At 36.8% G+C, this 18,538-nt stretch overlaps 1 protein-coding gene across 1 annotated transcript; it reads left to right on the top strand.

Annotated features, from left to right (window-relative positions):
- The first annotated feature begins 1,363 nt into the window (after positions 1-1,363).
- Positions 1,364-18,176, top strand: LOC149843212 (uncharacterized). The gene is made up of 9 exons (XM_090000857.1): positions 1,364-1,379; positions 1,894-2,148; positions 2,868-2,955; positions 9,149-9,250; positions 9,354-9,447; positions 9,672-9,897; positions 17,066-17,160; positions 17,646-17,719; positions 17,812-18,176. Exons 1-6 carry the CDS (start codon positions 1,364-1,366, stop codon positions 9,723-9,725), a joined length of 609 nt encoding a protein of 202 aa, XP_089856983.1. The 3' UTR covers positions 9,726-9,897; positions 17,066-17,160; positions 17,646-17,719; positions 17,812-18,176.
- Positions 18,177-18,538: the final 362 nt, after the last annotated feature.

Here is an 18,538-nt window from a genome sequence, read left to right as displayed (position 1 = left end):
AAAAATATATCAAACACAACAATGAAAAATTAAAGATTGCGCATACGAATGTTCGCGGGCTCGAAAAACATATTTTGCATGCGGTTTAACACCAAATAGGTTTAGCATCAACACATTATTATATATATATATATATATATATATAGTAATGGGTATGTACTAAACCATATGCTAAATGATTTTTTAGGTTTTTTTTTTCATTTTAATTTTAAATTTCGAACCTATAAATGTGATCTATGTACTTGATTTTATAGAGATCAGCTCTTAAAGAGTTTGATTCCTAAGCTTTTATAAAGTTAAAAAAATAAACAATCCAAAATATTTGTAAATTTTCAAGGCTCTAAACATCATTTTTTTTCATTGAATAGACATGATTCATGTATGAATTTGTAGTAAATGGCGCATACCCAACACATTTATAGGGCCAAAACCACATAAAAAGCACCGAATAAACTGGAAAACCCATTTAGCATGAGGTTTAGCACATACCTATTTTTGATATATATATATATAGCCATGATGTGAGACTTTCGATGGAAGATCCTGAAAACCAATGTTGTCGGTATCGGTATAGGCCCTGAATCATTTGGTCACCGAGTCAGCTCTATTGGCCCATACCAATACTCAACTCAATTGATCGGCTCAAAAATAATAAAAAGTTATTATGTATAAAGTATTATTAAAGATAATATTAAAATAAATTTTAGTAATTTTATATTTATTGAAAAAACGAATCAGGGGTGAAGCGTATCCAATTTCTGTCGATATGATGTGCAGGCCGATACGCACCGAAACTGATAAGAATGATGAAAACCATGACAGCACGTCTTAATCGTTTGGATACCAAGTCCGTTGTTAACCTGATCAACTAGAGGAAGAAGCGTGATCAGATACCATGTGTGAGCTCGCTCAAATTGAAAGCTTGGTATGTTGTCAGAGGAGATATTGAAGCCCCATAGATCAAAATCAACATGAAAGCACAAAAACGGCAATCTGCACTGCTCAATCTGATGGTTTATCCCAAACCACCAGCGGCTTGTCATTTGAATTCGCTCGCAAGCCTTCATTGTTGCAATCCAATTCTAGCGGGAGGAGAGTTCGATGGTGGGTGGGATCCGATCAACAACCTCAATATCACCGGCTGAACCACCGCCATCACCAACACCTGCCCCTTTGTTTTTGCCACCACCACCACCACCACCATCACCATCACCATCCCTTTCTCTTATGACCAGCGTCCTCCGTCGTCGATACTTGGCCGACAGTTGGCTGGCCACCGGATGGTCATTCCCCACCGCCATCCCCTCTCTTCCCCCACGACAGAAACCCACCTGTAGTTGGCCGGATTCCGACGAGTGGGTTGATGCCGTCTAACTCCGGTAACACCTCTTACCTCTAGCCAACTGGCCTACATTGATGGTGGTGCAAGAAGCTTAAACCCCTCTCCAAACCAGTTCGTCTTTAGAACCCTAAACCCCTCTCCAAACCAGTTCGTCTTTAAACGGTTCAGCTTGCTAAGGTCTCAAACAAAACCCCCCATTCACATGTCTTTCTTTCATTCAAAACCGGTTCTTACATTGCAAGAGCGGTTCTCGAACTGTTGTGTGTTTTTGTTGAGCCTTTCATCAATTCGGTTTTGCCCCCAAACCGCTCCAAATTAAATCCATATACCTTTTTAATGACCTTTGGAACGACCCAAACCAAATTAACATTAAACCCAACCCAAACTCAAGCTTTATCCTCTCTATTTAACACTGGACCTACCATAATCCATTTGTATCCAATTAAGACTGTTGGATTCAGTTGACTATAATTGGATCCAAGTGCATCTTAAGTCTTCCGAGTTTAGCCCATGTCTCATATGAAAAACCATTTGCTTTCATGTTATAACAGCTGCTAGAAGATCGGATCATCATTCTACAATTGTTTGGATACTCTTTGGATTGGATTTCATCAGTGTTAGTGGATCTATGCCTTTTAGAAGTTGCAGTTGGAGCATAACAGCTGCTAGAAGATCGGATCATCATTCTACAATTGTTTGGATACTCTTTGGATTGGATTTCATCAGTGTTAGTGGATCTATGCCTTTTAAAAGTTGCAGTTGGAGCATAACTAGAAGAGAAAGTGAGAACCAGCTTGAGGTTGAGGGTGAGTTTTCTCCAACCCAGGAAGAATGATATATAGTTTTAGATTTTTCTCTTTTTATTCAAATCTCTTGTAATAGATATTGAATCTAAATACTTGATCTATATCCCAACATAATAGTTCATTAGAATTAACAAGTTTCTTAATTAATGTTTTAGGAATCCAAATTTGTTTATCTCTAGTTTATTTATGTTATTTCTTGTTTTACTTAATTTTCAGCATTTTTTATTTAATATATTGTATTTTTTTTTATATTTATTGTTTTTCCTTAGATAAAATTTTAGGTCGGATTTTTTAGTTGGATTCGGGTTCTGATTTGAATGCAAAACTTAACACCAAACCGGATTCAATTATTAATCGGATCCAGATTTAGCTACCAAACCCGCTTAATAAAATCGGATTCGGGTCAGGTATGGGGTTGCACCCGAACAATTTACATTACATGATGCAAGATGGGAAAGCAAAGTTTTTTTTTTTTGGGTATAAAAAAGTCAGACATCCCGGGCTGGGTATCTGAAAGGCCATCCAGTACCCGAACCGATGATGTCTGAAAGACTATCGAGTACCCGACCCGATGCTCTTCTATTGAAACTCCGACTCGGTATCCTCTGTAGACGAGTCTCAATCGCGCGCAATCCGGTTGATCGAGTCGTCCGAGTCTCCATGCTCTCTTCCTTCCAACAATAAAAGGGCTCCCAAAACTCTAGCTCTTCCGTGTTTAGGGTTTCCTCCTCAGAACCAGCCAAATCCCCATCGAGCGGAAACCCTAACGGACGCCTCTCTTTCTCTCTCCGTCTTAGGGTTTCGGAGGTAAGATGAATTCCAAATCTGTTCTTCTTTGTTCCTGATCTCGTGATTTACGTTTGTTCTGCTTAATCGGTTCCGAAGATCAGATATTTCGAGCGATTTCATACCTATTTGTAGTACCCTAAATTTGTGGTTTGTTAGTTTCTCGTATTGAGAGGAAGATTGCTCTTGTGCTTGCTTTTGATGGCAATGTGAGGCTTCTTTGCATGGTTTTCCTCGGTTTCTTTTTTCAGTTTCTTATGAACTTTAGGATGGTGTTTCTAAAACGAGTTTGATTTCTATTAGATCTACAACTCTAGAAAAATTGTTATGAATGTTTGGATTATAGAGGGAATCGAGTAAGGTTGTTAGGTTTAGGATTCAAAAATTTGCATTTCCTGTAGAGATTTGTGTTTCTGCAGTGCCCAAGGTTTTTGTGTTTTAGACCTTCAATTTTTAAGTGACTAAAAGTTGAACATTAGAGGATTTTGATGAGAAAAATAGGTGGATTGTGCAATAGAAAGGAAGGTAGAGTTTGAAATATGCGCAAATGGTTCTAATGCTGATGGGATTTCATTATAATAGGAGAGATTGGATTTGAAACAGTTTATGGTAATGGGATTCTGTTTCTTTGCATCAAGGAGAACATCCCATATTACGACCACCCTCATGTGTGGTTGCTGAGTAACAGAGTATCTACTGTCGTCCACAGCTTTTACTATTCCAGGAAATCGCATAGTCGTCAACTGCAATAGATATATTTTTAATTTCTAAATGATGGTGATTAATTGGTAGGCACGATGAGTCTTATAAACAAATTGTTTGAGTTGTGCATGCTGAAGGCTATCTATTAGGGAAGAACACAAATATAAGGATGGATTTAGCAAAACAAAAAAGGAAAGAAAAATAAACAAAATGAAAGAAGAATTCATAATTGTCTTTGGCTTTTCCCTTGAGAAGTAGTAGCGTGAAATGGGGAGTTCCCCTGAAATTGATTCCTTCCCTTTTTTAAAAGCCCTAATAGAAGTAATACTACTAAATTATCTACATTTCAAGTGATTATATATTTAAATCTGGAATAAATTTTTTTATTTTTTGTTTTTGAGAACTAATTGTGGGACTCATTTGAACTTCAGCAGATCATGTGTTGACTTATCTAATCGTCCTAGTGTTGCCTTTGAAACAACTATTCAGCTTTTATCATTTGTCTGTCTTTGTGTTCTTCTAGATTTCATACATTGAAGTGGAGCATTGGAAGTTATGAATGGGGATTATAGAGTCTCAACCATAGTGAAAAAAGTAAAAAATGGCAAAATCTTGTGATTTTTTTTTGTAAATCTCACATTTTTGGCAAAACATTGGCAATAAAAAATAAATTTTTATAAAGAAATTAAACTAAAAAATTAAAAACACATGGATTTTTATGATAAAATAGATGATAAAAACATGAATATCATGTTTAAAAAACAATATTTTTGTTTCTGACAAAAAATGCGAGAAATTGGAAATTTTGTGAGAAATTGCCATTTTTAACTTTCAGGAAAAGTAACACGAACTCAGCTAAAAGGTTGATGCATCTGCGTCGACACGTCCCTACACGGGTGCGGGGCGGACACGGTCAACTAAGTGTCAGACTTGGTCAACGCACCGGGGCTGAGTTTGTCCACATTTTGGACTCGGTCAACTTTGACCGAGTCTATTTTTGTCCATTTATTAAAATTAATTTGGACTCGGGTCGGGTTTGGATCCAGACCCGACCTAGATCCAAGACGGTATCGGGGTCGGGGCCCGACCCTTAAGAGGCTACGCAGGGAGAGGGGCAGATGACAGACCCCTCCCCGTCGATCGCTCCCTCTCCCCCACCCGTCCCTCGCTCCTTGTCCCCTTCAGTCTCACTGACGATCGTAGCCGCTGGCAACGCCCACCACCGGGGACCCCAACCATCGGTCCTCTCAGGTATATCCCTCCTCCCTCTTCCGTTCTTCTTCCTCTTCCTTCGGCAGGCAGCGAAGGCCCCTGCCTCAGTTTATTTTTTTGGCAGGGGGCGGAGCCCCTTACCTTCGTTTGGTTTTCTAGCAGGGGGGCTCCGCCCCTTGTCTCAGTCGTAGTTTTTCGGCAGGGGCGACTCCCTACCTCTGTTATTTTTTGTCAGGCACACAGTGAGAGTGGTGAAGCTCCTGTTACTATTTTTTTGAATTGTTTATTAACTTTATTTACATATTTTGGTGTGTACTACATACGATTTTGTGTTCAGTTTTCAGTTTCACTTTCTTTTTAGTTTTCAGATATAACGGCGAGTTCTAGTGGCAGTGTCAATACAGTTGGTTCAAGTTCTAACTCTGAATTAGAGGTTTTTCAACCACTTTGGAGGCTTGCGACAAAAGGGATAAAAGCTACTGGTGGTGGTGGGAACGTGCAATTTCTTTGTAATCTATGTAAGATTGCTTTCACGAGTTCTTATACGCGTGTGGAAGCACATCTTTTGCATATTTGTGGTCAAGGAATTAAGCCATGTTCTAGGGTTGACAAAGACTTGTTAAAGCAATCAAAGAAAGAACAAGATGAAGCTGAAAAGAAGAAAATTGCAGAGATGAGAAGCGATTCGATTAATCTGCCTTTTGCTATTGTTAGTGATAAACAAGAAGAGCTTTTGAAGAAAAGAAAGATGGAAGGCAATAAAACAATACAAGGGTCATTCAAAAACATAGTAAGAACAAAAATTGATAAAAAGATTGGTCGATTCTTTTACTCAAGCTCAATTCCTTTTAATGTAGCCAGAAGTCCATACTGGAAAGATATGATTACATCTTTGGCTAATTGTAATTTGAGTGGTTATGTATCTCCTAGTTCAGAAAAACTAAGAACAGTCATTCTTGCAGAGGAAAAAAATAGAATTGAAGACTTGTTAGAGACCCAAAAATTTGCATGAAAACGACATAGAGTGTCTATTGTTTTTGATGGGTGGACTGATATACAAAGGCGACCATTGATAAACTTTATTGCTTACTCACTTAATGAGCCAATCTTTTTTAAGACTGTTGATGCATGTGGGGAGTATAAAGATGTTGAATATTTAAAGAGATTATTTGTCGAAGTGACAAAAGAAGTGGGTGAAGAAAGTGTGGTGCAAATCATTACTGACAACGCTTCAGTGTGCAGTCATGCATGAATGAATTTGACAAGTGAAGATACGTATTTACATATTTTTTGGACTCTTTGTGTAGCACACAGTTTAAATTTGACACTTAAGAGTATATGCAATCCATCAAAACAAGATGCACATGTACGTGAAATGTGTTTATGGATTGAGGAAATAGAGCATGATGTTTGAAATATTAGAAATTTTGTTGTAAACGATCATCATGCCCTTTCTATATTTAATAGGCATTCTGATCTCAAGTTACTGAAAGTTGCTGAAACTCGTTTTGCTTCTCTCATTGTTATGATGAAAATAATTAAGCAACTCAAGAATGCTTTGATGATGATGGTGGTTAATCAAGATTGTGATTTTTATCGTACTGAAGATGATGTTAAGGCTCAAGCTATCAAAAAATGCACCTGTGATGATTTTTGGTGGGATAAAATTACATATTTTTTTGAATTTACAGAGCTTATTTGAGAAATGTTGAGAGAAGTTGACAAAGATGTACCCATGCTTCATAGAATTTATGAAATGTGGGATAATATGATTGAAAAGGTTTAAAGTATCATTTTCAAACATGAGAAGAAAGATGTTGCACATGATGATTCAGAATTTTACAGTCATGTACATTTAGTTTTAGTGAGAAGATGATATAAACGCAATACACCTTTGCATTGCATGACACACTCTCTCAATCAAAAATATTATGCAAAAAAAAAGGTTGAGATAAAGTCTTGGTTGTGTTTCTCCAAATGAAGATCCTGAGATATCAAGGAATAAAATGATATGTTTGGGAAAACTTTTTAATGATCCTCATATGTTTAAGGTGGTAAATAGTGAGTTTGAAAAGTTCTCTACTGCGAGATTTGATTATTTAGCAGCACTTATGACAAGGGACTAGGAAAATCTCCTTAATTGGTGGGCAACATATGTATCAGAGACACCAAATCTGCAACATCTTGCAATGAAGTTGTTATCCCAACCTGCTCTATCATCGTGTTATGAAAACAATTGAAGTACATATGCTCAAATTCACAACATTAAAAGAAAAAAACTCACTAGTAAAAGAGCAGATGATTTGGTTTATGTTCACTCTAATCTATGATTAATTTCTTGCCGCACCAAAGATGAGTATATGTACTTTTTTTGTATTCAAAGTTCGTATTTAAGTATTTGTATTTAAAGTTTGAAGTTAAATACTAAGCTATGTCATATGAGTGCTGGTGCGGGTACGAGTACGGGTGCAGAGCAATTTCAAAAGTTTTGGACATGGGGACACAACTATATATATATATATATATATATAACAATAATAAGATTGTAAATTTTAAAGCAACAATAAAAAAATAATTCTATTGAAGTAACAACACAAACTTACCAAAATATAACACATAAAGAAGCTTGTGAGTGTGATAACAACAAAACTTATCATAAATCTAACTCATCGTCTGAATTAGAGGGAAGAACATGATTGAGGTAGTCCATGTTGAGAGTATGCAAATCATGTTCTCCCTCTAAGTCAAAATCTTCTGGATTTACATCCCAATACTTGGATGGTCCACAACTGTATCAGAATATGACTAACTTAGTATCTAACTTCAATCTTTGAATACAAATATTTAAATACAAACTTTGAATACAAAAGAAAAAAAATACCTATACTCATCTTTGGTACGACGAAAAATTAATCGTAGATTAGAGTTAACATAAATCAAATTCTCTGCTCTTTTACTAGTGAGTTTGTTTCTTTTAATGTTGTGAATTTGAGCATATGTACTCCAATTGTTTTCACAACAAGATGATGTAGCAGGTTGGGATAACAACTTCATTGCAAGACGTTGCAGATTTGGTGTCTCTGATCCATATGTTGCCCTCCAATTAAGGGGATCTTCCTAGTCCCTTGTCATAAGTGTTGTTAAAGAATCAAATCTCCTAGTAGCGAACTTTTCAAACTCACTATTTACAACCTTAAACATATGAGGATCATTAAAAAGTTTTCCCAAACATATCATTCTATTTTTTGATATCTCAGGATCTTCATTTGGAGAAACACGACCAAGACCTTCTCTCAACCATTTTTTTTTGCATAATATTTTTGATTGAGAGAGTGTACCATGCAATGCAAAGGTGTATTGCTTTTATCCCATCTTTTCACCAAAACTGAATGTACATGATTGTAAAATTCTGAATCATCAAGTGCAACATCTTTCTTCTCATGTTTGAAAATGATACTTTAAACTTTTTCAATCATATTATCCCACATTTCATAAATTCTATGAAGCATGGGTACATCTTTGTCAACTTCTCTCAACATTTCTCAAATAAGCTCTGTAAATTCAAAAAAATATGTAATTTTATCCCACCAAAAATCATCACAGGTGCATTTTTTGATAGCTTCAGTACGATAAAAATCACAATCTTGATTAACCACCATCATCATCAATGCATTCTTGAGTTGCTTAATTATTTTCATCATAACAATGAGAGAAGCAAAACGAGTTTCAGCAACTTTCAGTAACTTGAGATCAGAATGTCTATTAAATATAGAAAGGGCATGATGATAGTTTACAACAAAATTTCTAATATTTCAAACATAATGCTCTATTTCCTCACTCCATAAACACATTTCACGTGCATGTGCATCCTCTTTTTATGGATTGCATATACTCTTAAGTGCCAAATTTAAACTGTGTGCTCCACAAGGAGTCCAAAAAATATGTGAATACGTATCTTCACTTGCCAAATTCATTCCTGCATAACTGTATACTGGAGCGTTGTCAGTAATGATTTGCACCATACCTTATTCACCCACTTCTTTTATCGCTTCGACAAATAATCTCTTTAAATATTCAATATCTTTATACTCCCTAGATGCATCAACAGTCTTAAAAAAGATTGGCTCATTAAGTGAGTAAGCAATAAAGTTTATCAATGGTCGCCTTTGTATATCAGTCCACTTATCAGAAACAATATACACTCATGTCATTTTCATGCAAATTTTTGGGTCTCTAATAAGTCTTCAATTCTATTTTTTTTCCTCTGCAAGAATGACTATTCTTAATTTTTCTGAACTAGGAGGTACCAGGCTTCCAAGGACGATCTTTGTGCTTATGTTGCTCTTTCTACTGCACCATCATCACAATTTGTTAACATCTCCAGTGCACTTCTGAGGTTGAGGTAGTAGGTGCTTGCCCTCTCTGTGATCAAGTTATATTTTGTTTGCTTAGTTCCAATTTGATAATTTTATACCATTTCCAAATAATTTATCTCATATCTGCAGTGATGTTTCTGGGGAAGGTGAGGGTGTCAAAGTAGAAGGGTCTGCACCTCACAGTGAAGGGACTTCTGTGACTCCTCCAGTTTCTGATTCAAAGGTTCGACGCCAATATTCTGTTCCACTATTTCTATTCACCTATCTTTTAAAAGTTTACTGTGTTTGTTCCAACTGCATATCATTGTTGACAATTCTGGTTCACATATTCTGTATGATTTTCATGTCTTCATATTGGAAGGAAAATATTATAAATCTTCCTTTTTGTGATGAAACAATGAAATCATGCTGAATTTGTCATTATTTCACTATTTCCATCTATTCTAGGGCCTCATGCATAAACTTGGTGACATTTTTGAAGTGCAGTACTGCAAACTATAAACTGAGAGGTGTAGGATTAGGACAAACGTATGTACAAAATTCATTGCCTTTTTACAGGCACCGGATGAGGATGATGTTGATGATATTGATTTGTTTAGTGAGGAGACAGAAGAGGAAAAGAAGGCAGCTGAAGCACGTGCAGCTTCTGTAAAAGCTTCTAGCAAGAAGGAATGTAAGTTGTGTTTCTTATAGGCTTTGACAAGTGGGTTTCCTATTTGTCATGTGCATATGTTTGAAGTTAGCAAGAATGTGACATATTTCATTGAAAATCTGAATAAAAACCTACCATGAATTTACATTTGCACAATTTAGATGTGAATGCAATTTAACAAACTTGCAAGGATATTTTTCAATGCAACCATTATCATTTAAATTGTTGAACTATATAATCATAATGGTATATTCTTAAATATATGATTGAATCTCAAAATTCTTAAAGCACATTCCAAAATATGTGACTGTGAATCTTAAACTTCTTAAATCACTAACATAAATTTTCAAGTGAAGACTTGGATCAAGAAGCACACACAATCTTGGTAATGAGAAATTATGACTTGGCACCATGAAAGATTCTAGCAAAGTGTATGCTCTTGCATTGGAACTCCCATGAACCAAATGATAAAGAAGGGCATGGTCTCATTATTCACCTTGTCTCATTACTCAGAAAGGAGCTTCTGTGTTTTTTTGGATCATGTCATCTATTTTCACATTGTTACTTATCTATGCTTTGCCATATGTTAAATAGAACAAGGCAAAGTGGAGACTTATCTATGCTTTGCCATATGTGAAATAAAAGAAGGCAAAGTGGAGTCATTTATTCATGCTGTTGTGCACCTAAAGTTTATGCAGCAAAATATTGAATGTTAAGGAACCAATCTTTTGTTAAAACATATGTAATAATACCATAATACCCGATAGGGGTATTATGGTCATTTCACAAAGTACCCCATAGGGGTACTTATTTTGTTTCTCGTATTTCACTATTTTTTATTTTTCTTTTTATTTTTATTTTTGTATTTTTTGGATACCGAAAAGGGGCCCCACAATGGAGTCGTTGGGGCCCCCAACGGTCACATATGTGACCGTTGGGGGCTCCCAACGACTCTATTGGGAGCCCCTTTGGTCTCCTCTTCTTATAAATAGGGGGAACCCCCCATGTATGTTGTATTGCTCTTGAGAGCTCCTCTTCAATAATAGTGATATTATTTTTCATGTGTGTAGCCTTTTTATAAGGCCCTTTGTATATCCCTTAGTGGATTTTCTCTCTTGTGCTTGTTGCATTTGTCCGTGTGGGACATAGTGAATGCTTTAGCATTCTTGGTTTCTTCCGCTTATTTCATTACATGGTATCAGAGCCATAAGATCTTCTAAAGGTAAAATCTTGTCTCTCTCTACTTCCTTTCTTTCTCACATCTTCCTTGTGTAGCAATGGAAGTCAAGATCGATCTATCATTCAAACTCAATGGAAAAAATTACATGATGTGGGCATCCGCAATGGAGAATAATCTCAAAGGCAAGAAGCTTTGGGGTTATGTAATGGGAACCGTTCCGGAACCCCAACTTAAGCTCACAAAGATGGAAGGAGATCAAGAGAAAGCACTTGAAGGCGATGCTCGTCTCAAGGCCATTGAAGATTATAATCATCAAATGGAAGATTGGGAGAGCAACCATGCAAAAATCCTTGCATGGTTTATGAATAATGTCGAACTTAAGGTATGTGCAAATATTGCAAAATTCCGCCGGGCAAATGAAGCTTGGTTTTTTATGAAGGGTATGTTTACCCAAAAGGATCTTGCAAGAGCTTATTTCTTGCAAGAAAAAGTAAGAACCACAAAACAAGGCGACATGAGCATACAAGATTACTATAGTGCTCTAAATCCTTTGTGGGATGAATTGGCTCTTTTAGAGCCTAAATGGGTATCTATGGAGGATGTGGTTCTAAGACAAAAACAAATGGAACAAGATAGATTGTTTCAATTTTTATTTGGGCTTCGTCCCGAATTTGAACAAGTGAGATCCTCACTTCTCCATAGATCTACGTTTCCTCCCTTAGAAGAAGCTATTGCCGAGATTACTCAAGAAGAGACTAGACATAGCATGGGTAAAAGCATAGAGGAAGTTCTTGCCGTATCTAAACCCGGCAATCATGTTAAAACATACAAACCACCTCATTTTGGTAAGCAAGGGAGTGGTGGAAGAAAAATGATTATATGTCACCATTGTTATGAGCCGGGACATATTAAACCCGTTTGCCCAAAGCTAAATGGGGCATTCAAGCCAAAGGTGGCTTCCGTTGAAGAATCCACCACCAAAGAAGATGACGGCAAGAACGGGGATCTCAAAGACACTCTTGGACAAATCTCCTTGGCTCTTCAACAAATCTTAAAGGTCACTTCTTCCACCTCCGGTGCCGCCATTGCCTCATCATCACCTCCCGGTACGTACTCTTGGATTTTAGATTCCGGAGCTTCTTTTCACATGACCCCTCATGAAAATGCATTAACCAATGTGCACACCAATTCAAAAATGTCTTGGGTCTCTAAGGCCGATGGAACTTTTCTCAAAATAAATGGTGTTGGAACTCTTGATTCTAAAAATGTTCAAAATTTCCTTGTTCCAAAAGTTAGAATAGTTCCAAAATTAAATCTTAACCTCTTTTCCGTTTCTCAAATAGCCAACCATGGATGTGAAATATCTTTCTCATCCCAAGGGTGCTTTGTGCAGGATCTCCGGTCCGGGAAGCAGATTGGGCAAGGCCATAGGAAGGGAGATCTTTATTTTATGGATAATTTAATGCTTCCAAATACCTCATTTTGTACTTATGTCCAAGACAAAAATATTGAAACTTGGCATAAAAGGCTTGGACATCCAAGTTACTCTAAAATGTATCTTTTTCCTTTTGGACACAAGTTTTGTAAAGAAAAAGATATCAATTGCAAAGATTGCATTTTTGGCAAAATGAAGTCTACTCCTTTTCCTATTAGATCATTTGTGACAACAAGACCTTTTGAATTGGTGCATTCCGATGTTTGGGGGCCATCTCCGGTTCTATCTAAAGGTGGTTATTCATATTATGTTACTTTTATTGATGATTATACTAGATATGTATGGATTTATTTTCTTAACTTTAAATCGGAAGTTTTTAACTTCTTTAAAGAATTCCATGCAAAAATTCAAAATCAATTTCAAAGTCAAATATCCATTCTTAGATCCGATTCGGGTGGAGAATACTTATCAAATGATTTTCAAGCATATCTAAAACAACATGGCATTTGTCATAAAAAATCTTGCCCAAGAACTCCTCAACAAAACGGTCTAGCGGAAAGAAAACATAGGCATATTTTGGAAACCACTAGATCCTTACTCATTTCTAAAAATATTCCTAAAAATTTTTGGGCCGAAGCCGTGTTAACCTCCACCTATTTAATCAATAGGATGCCATCTTCAAAATTGAATAATATCTCTCCTTATGAAAAACTTTTTAATATGACACCCGACTACAATCGTCTTCGGATTTTTGGGTGTAAATGCTTTGTTCTTTTACATAAAAGAGATAAATTGTCACCTAAAGCAATAGAATGTGTATTTTTAGGATATAGTGAAAATCAAAAAGGCTATAGATGCTTTGATCATAAAAACAATAAGTTATTTGTCTCCAAAGATGTAACCTTTTTAGAAGATGAAAATGGATTTGACATATTGGAAAAATCAAATGAAATTGATTATATGTTTATCAATGATCTTTTAGAAGATTCAAATGATGACTCTTTGAGTCATCCGGAAATTTTAGAAAATACTCATGATTCTCATGGTGATGATGTATCACCAACTAATGGTGACAATCTCCAAGTATACACTCTGCGTGAGGAAGCCCAACCTATTAGTGCTTTAGAAAAATTCTTGCGGCTTAATGAACCCCTAGAAGAAACCTCCCTTAGGCGTTCTTCTAGAGAATCAATTCCACCTAATAGGTTTGTCTCATATGAAACTCTTTCACCTAAATATAGAGCTTGTCTAATAGCCTTGCATTCTTACTATGAACCCTCCCATTATAATCAAGCAAAAAGTATACCTCATTGGGTTGAAGCAATGAAAGTTGAACTAGATGCTTTAAATAAAGCTAAAACTTGGGAAATAGTTCACCTTCCTCCAAATAAGAAAGCTATAGGATGTCGATGGGTCTACAAAGTTAAAACAAAAAGTGATGGTTCCCTAGAGCGCTATAAAGCTAGATTAGTTGCTAAGGGATACTCACAAGAATATGACATCGATTATGAGGAGACTTTTGCTCCCGTGGCTCGCATGACAAGCGTTAGAACTTTAATTGCGGTAGCATCATCTAAGAAATGGCCTATATTCCAATTAGATGTTAAAAATGCCTTTCTTAATGGTCAGTTGAATGAAGAAGTATATATGGATCCTCCGCCGGGAATCAGTGTTAACCAAGGTCAAACCCTTCGGTTATTAAAAGCCTTATATGGTCTTAAACAAGCCCCTAAGGCTTGGTATGATAGATTTAGTGCTATCATGTTACAATTGGGATTTCGCTCATGTTATACTGACACTGCTCTTTTTGTTAAAAATGCAGGTAATAGTATCATCATCCTTCTGCTTTATGTTGATGATATGATCATCACTGGCAATGATGAAAGCGGTATTCTTAAAGTTAAAAATATGTTAAAACATAATTTTGATATGTCTGATCTGGGTTTTCTCAGGTACTTTCTTGGTATAGAAGTTGCATACTCTCCTCGAGGGTATATACTGTCACAGATGAAGCTTGCTGCAGACATATGCTCCAAATCTGGGATTTCAGATGATAAAAAGGTGGAGACTCCCGAGGTTATCAATGCTAAACTACGACTGGAGGATGGAGTTCTGCTGGACGATCCTACGCCCTACAGGCAACTCATAGGCTCCCTCACCTATCTGACTATCACCAGGCCCGATATTGCTCATGCTGTGCACTCTGCAAGCCAATTTCAGCATGCTCCTACATCTGTGCATATGAGTGCTGTGCTCCGGATCATTCGATATATTAAAAATACTTTGACTAAAGGGCTATTCCTATCCTCAATCTCTTCCTTAGATTTACTAGCTTATACTGATGCTGACTGGGGAGGAAACCCAAATGATCGAATCTCAACTACTGGCTTTTGTGTATTCCTAGGAGATTCGCTAATTGCTTGGAGGTGCAAGAAACAGCAGAAAGTCTCATTGTCTTCTACTGAAGCAGAATACAGGGCTATGGCAACCACTACAATGGAGCTGGTGTGGCTTCGAAGTCTTCTTCAAGATATGGGAGTCGAAATTACCGGGGCTTCGAAGCTTTGTTGCGACAACAAAAGTGCTATCTACATTGCCAGCAACCACACTTTCCATGAGAGGACGAAACATATTGAAATGGATTGTCATTATGTACGTGATGAATATCTTCGTGGGACAGTAACACTGCCATATGTCACTTCAGAATATCAACTTGCTGATTTCTTCACCAAAGCCCTGCCTGCTCCTCGCTTCTTGTTCCTCCTTGGCAAACTTTCGGTCATTCCCCCGTAAAGTTTGAGGGGGGTGTTAAAACATATGTAATAATACCCGATAGGGGTATTATGGTCATTTCACAAAGTACCCCATAGGGGTACTTATTTTGTTTCTCGTATTTCACTATTTTTTATTTTTCTTTTTATTTTTATTTTTGTATTTTTTGGATACCGAAAAGGGGCCCCACAATGGAGTCGTTGGGGCCCCCAACGGTCACATATGTGACCGTTGGGGGCTCCCAACGACTCTATTGGGAGCCCCTTTGGTCTCCTCTTCTTATAAATAGGGGGAACCCCCATGTATGTTGTATTGCTCTTGAGAGCTCCTCTTCAATAATAGTGATATTATTTTTCATGTGTGTAGCCTTTTTATAAGGCCCTTTGTATATTCCTTAGTGGATTTTCTCTTTTGTGCTTGTTGCATTTGTCCGTGTGGGACATAGTGAATGCTTTAGCATTCTTGGTTTCTTCCGCTTATTTCATTACATCTTTGTCATTGGAAAAGAAATGGAATTTTAGTTTTTATTATTACAAAATAAAGTAATTCCATAACAGTCTCGTCTCAAAACATTGAATATTGAGGATCCAATTTTTGTCATAGGAAAAAGAGTTGGGATTTTAGATGCTGTTACAAATAAAATGCTCCATAATGGTCTCATCTAACTGTTTATTAATGCTTATGGATCCCTTCATGATTCATTAAGTTGTTGAAGCCACCATGAAAACTAGTACGATTTTTTATGTCAAATTCTTAATGGTTATAAACAACTAAGTTATTTCATCTGATTTCCTTCTTTATTACTTCTACATCCTCTCTATAAAATTCTTGTCCTTGTGGTGATTGATGGTGCCTTCTTTTGTGCACTGCTGCACCTTTAGTACACATGATGTTTTGAAAGAGCACATGCCATGGTTAGATTTTTATGTATGCGCTCATATGCTTGAGTTGGAATTCCAAATTCTTCTTTCTGCATGCATTACTCTTGGCTTTGTTCTTCACAAACCTTTTATCCCTATTGTGTTTAATGTACGATAGTAACCATATGATATTTAATATGTTTATGCCTTTGCACACATGCACTGGAATATGCACAATCTAGCACCAATTGATTCCACCCTCTGTACAGGTTAAAGTTGCATCTTTTCTGGGACTGGTAAACAAACCTATCTTGGGCTGTTGGCTCGGCTTGTTAAGAGTGAACCTCTGCTCAGGCTCAGCCTGTGAGATTGTCACGAACTGAGCTTTACATGCCGATCACGAGCTCACCCGTTTTCTAAAAAAAATGATTTTAAAATATTTTTTAAAAGCTTGATAATATATAAAATATATGTAATATATGTGCAATAGATATAATACATGTAAAAACTTATATAATATGCATATTACATGTATAATACATATATGTATAAAATATAATATATAAAATGAGCCTATACACGCCGAGCTTGCCATGTTCATGCTCAGCTCATTTACCTAAACGAGCTGGCTCGTAGCTCGGCTCACTGAGCTAAATTTCCGAGCTGAGCTGCTTGTCTTGTTTCCCAGCCCTAATCTTTTTGTTGACTATTTTGTGTATCTGAGCAACTATATGCTTTTAGCTATATATGCATATCTGATTTTGTTTTCTGCATGGTGTAAAGTTGTATGTTTTTGTTGACTAGGTTCTGTCTCTCATTTCTCGTGTGCTTTATCTATATATGCACGAGTTTGCATTCTTTTGCACCATAGTATTTCACTTCCCGAATATATTCAGGTTGCACGTTCTTGTGATAGTTAGTCATACTATGTTACTTTATCAGCTGGATGTGAAACCTTGGGACGATGAGACTGATATGCAGAAGCTTGAGGAGGCTGTAAGAAGCGTTCAAATGAAAGGCTTTGTTGTGGGGATCATGTACTTTTCTTCTTCGTTACTTTGTCATAAATGTTTTTTGCTTTTTAGAATGATCATGTCACTTTAAAATATTGCGCTTAATTATTTTCTGTGCTAATTGCCGCTAAACTCGCACCGGTTGGGTATGGCATCAAGAAGTTGCAGATTATGATGGCTATCGTTGATGACCTTGTTTCCGTGGATAACCTTATAGAGGCGCCAGCTAATGAATACATTCAGAGCTGTGACATTGTGGCATTCAACAAGATATCTGAGTATACCATGGCCTTAATAACTACCCTGTTACTTTTGTTATATTATAGCAAACGTGCTCTGTTGGTATCTCACCCCATTTAACCTAAATTAGTTAGAACTTTCTGGCCTTTGTCACTTTTCGTGCTGTTTTTTAATCAAGATTCATGTGGCTGTGCGAAAGTGCTAACCAGAGCGCCTAGCGTATGTGGGTGTTTTTTCATTGTGTTTTAACTAATTATCTATTGTGACAGAGTCATGCTTGTCGAGTGGGCTGTTGGCTGGAGGGGCAGGTAGAGTGAACACCGTGCGAGGGCTTCTGCTATCAGTAAATTCTCACCAAAAGAGTTTTGTTCCACTTTTATTTTTATGTTGCTGATTGAATATGCAATTATTCATTTTTGAGCTTGGACTCTGCAGTGTTGCTTCTGCAATTTTCTACGCTTATTGATGCATTGAGGTGTGTTCCTTTATTCGAAGAGGTGTCTCAAATTGGTCTTGTGTTGCCTTTTAAGTTGCTCCTGCAATTCAAGCCAACAATCAATTTTGCTGTGATAAGTGTTACTCCTCGCTAACCCATTAGGGATAGCAGTGCCACTGTTGCATGGCATGGTTGCTCAGGAACTCGGCAGCGAGAGAGGAAAATGTTCAGAATGAATGACTTGCTGAAGTTTTGCAAAAAAGTGTTTTAATGAGGGAAAAACAGTCATTTTACTGTCATTTAACCCCCTGGGTGACTTTGCAAGGGTCAATCAAAAGAGGGGCTGATTTGTAAAATTACATAAGGCAGGTACTAATTTGCAGAAAATCCCAAAAAAATAACCTCGATCTGTGTGTGTGTTATGAAGTGGTGGAATGCTTTTAAGTTGGTGTGCCTTTTATTTTTTCTTTGGTTTCATGTGATCATGTTCACTGTGGCTGGAGCCTGGGACCAGTATATACAGTCATTTAAAAACACTATGTTTTCACATTTTTTAAAATTTTTACAAGTGGGGATCTAACCTTACGATGTGATGTACATAGTTTGTTTACTTGAAAATAAGTTTTGGGTCATGCTTGCATCATGTAAGCAGTCCTTCAAGGGCATAGTCTGTTTACTTCAAAATAAGTTTTGGGTCATGTTTTCCTCATGTAAGCAGTCATTCAA

Source organism: Nuphar pumila, chromosome 3 (genome assembly GCF_984573655.1).
Source record: "Nuphar pumila chromosome 3, dmNupPumi1.hap1.1, whole genome shotgun sequence".
Lineage (NCBI taxonomy): Eukaryota > Viridiplantae > Streptophyta > Magnoliopsida > Nymphaeales > Nymphaeaceae > Nuphar > Nuphar pumila.
Note: the sequence above shows the minus strand (reverse complement) of the source record. Positions and strands in the feature narration are given on the sequence as shown.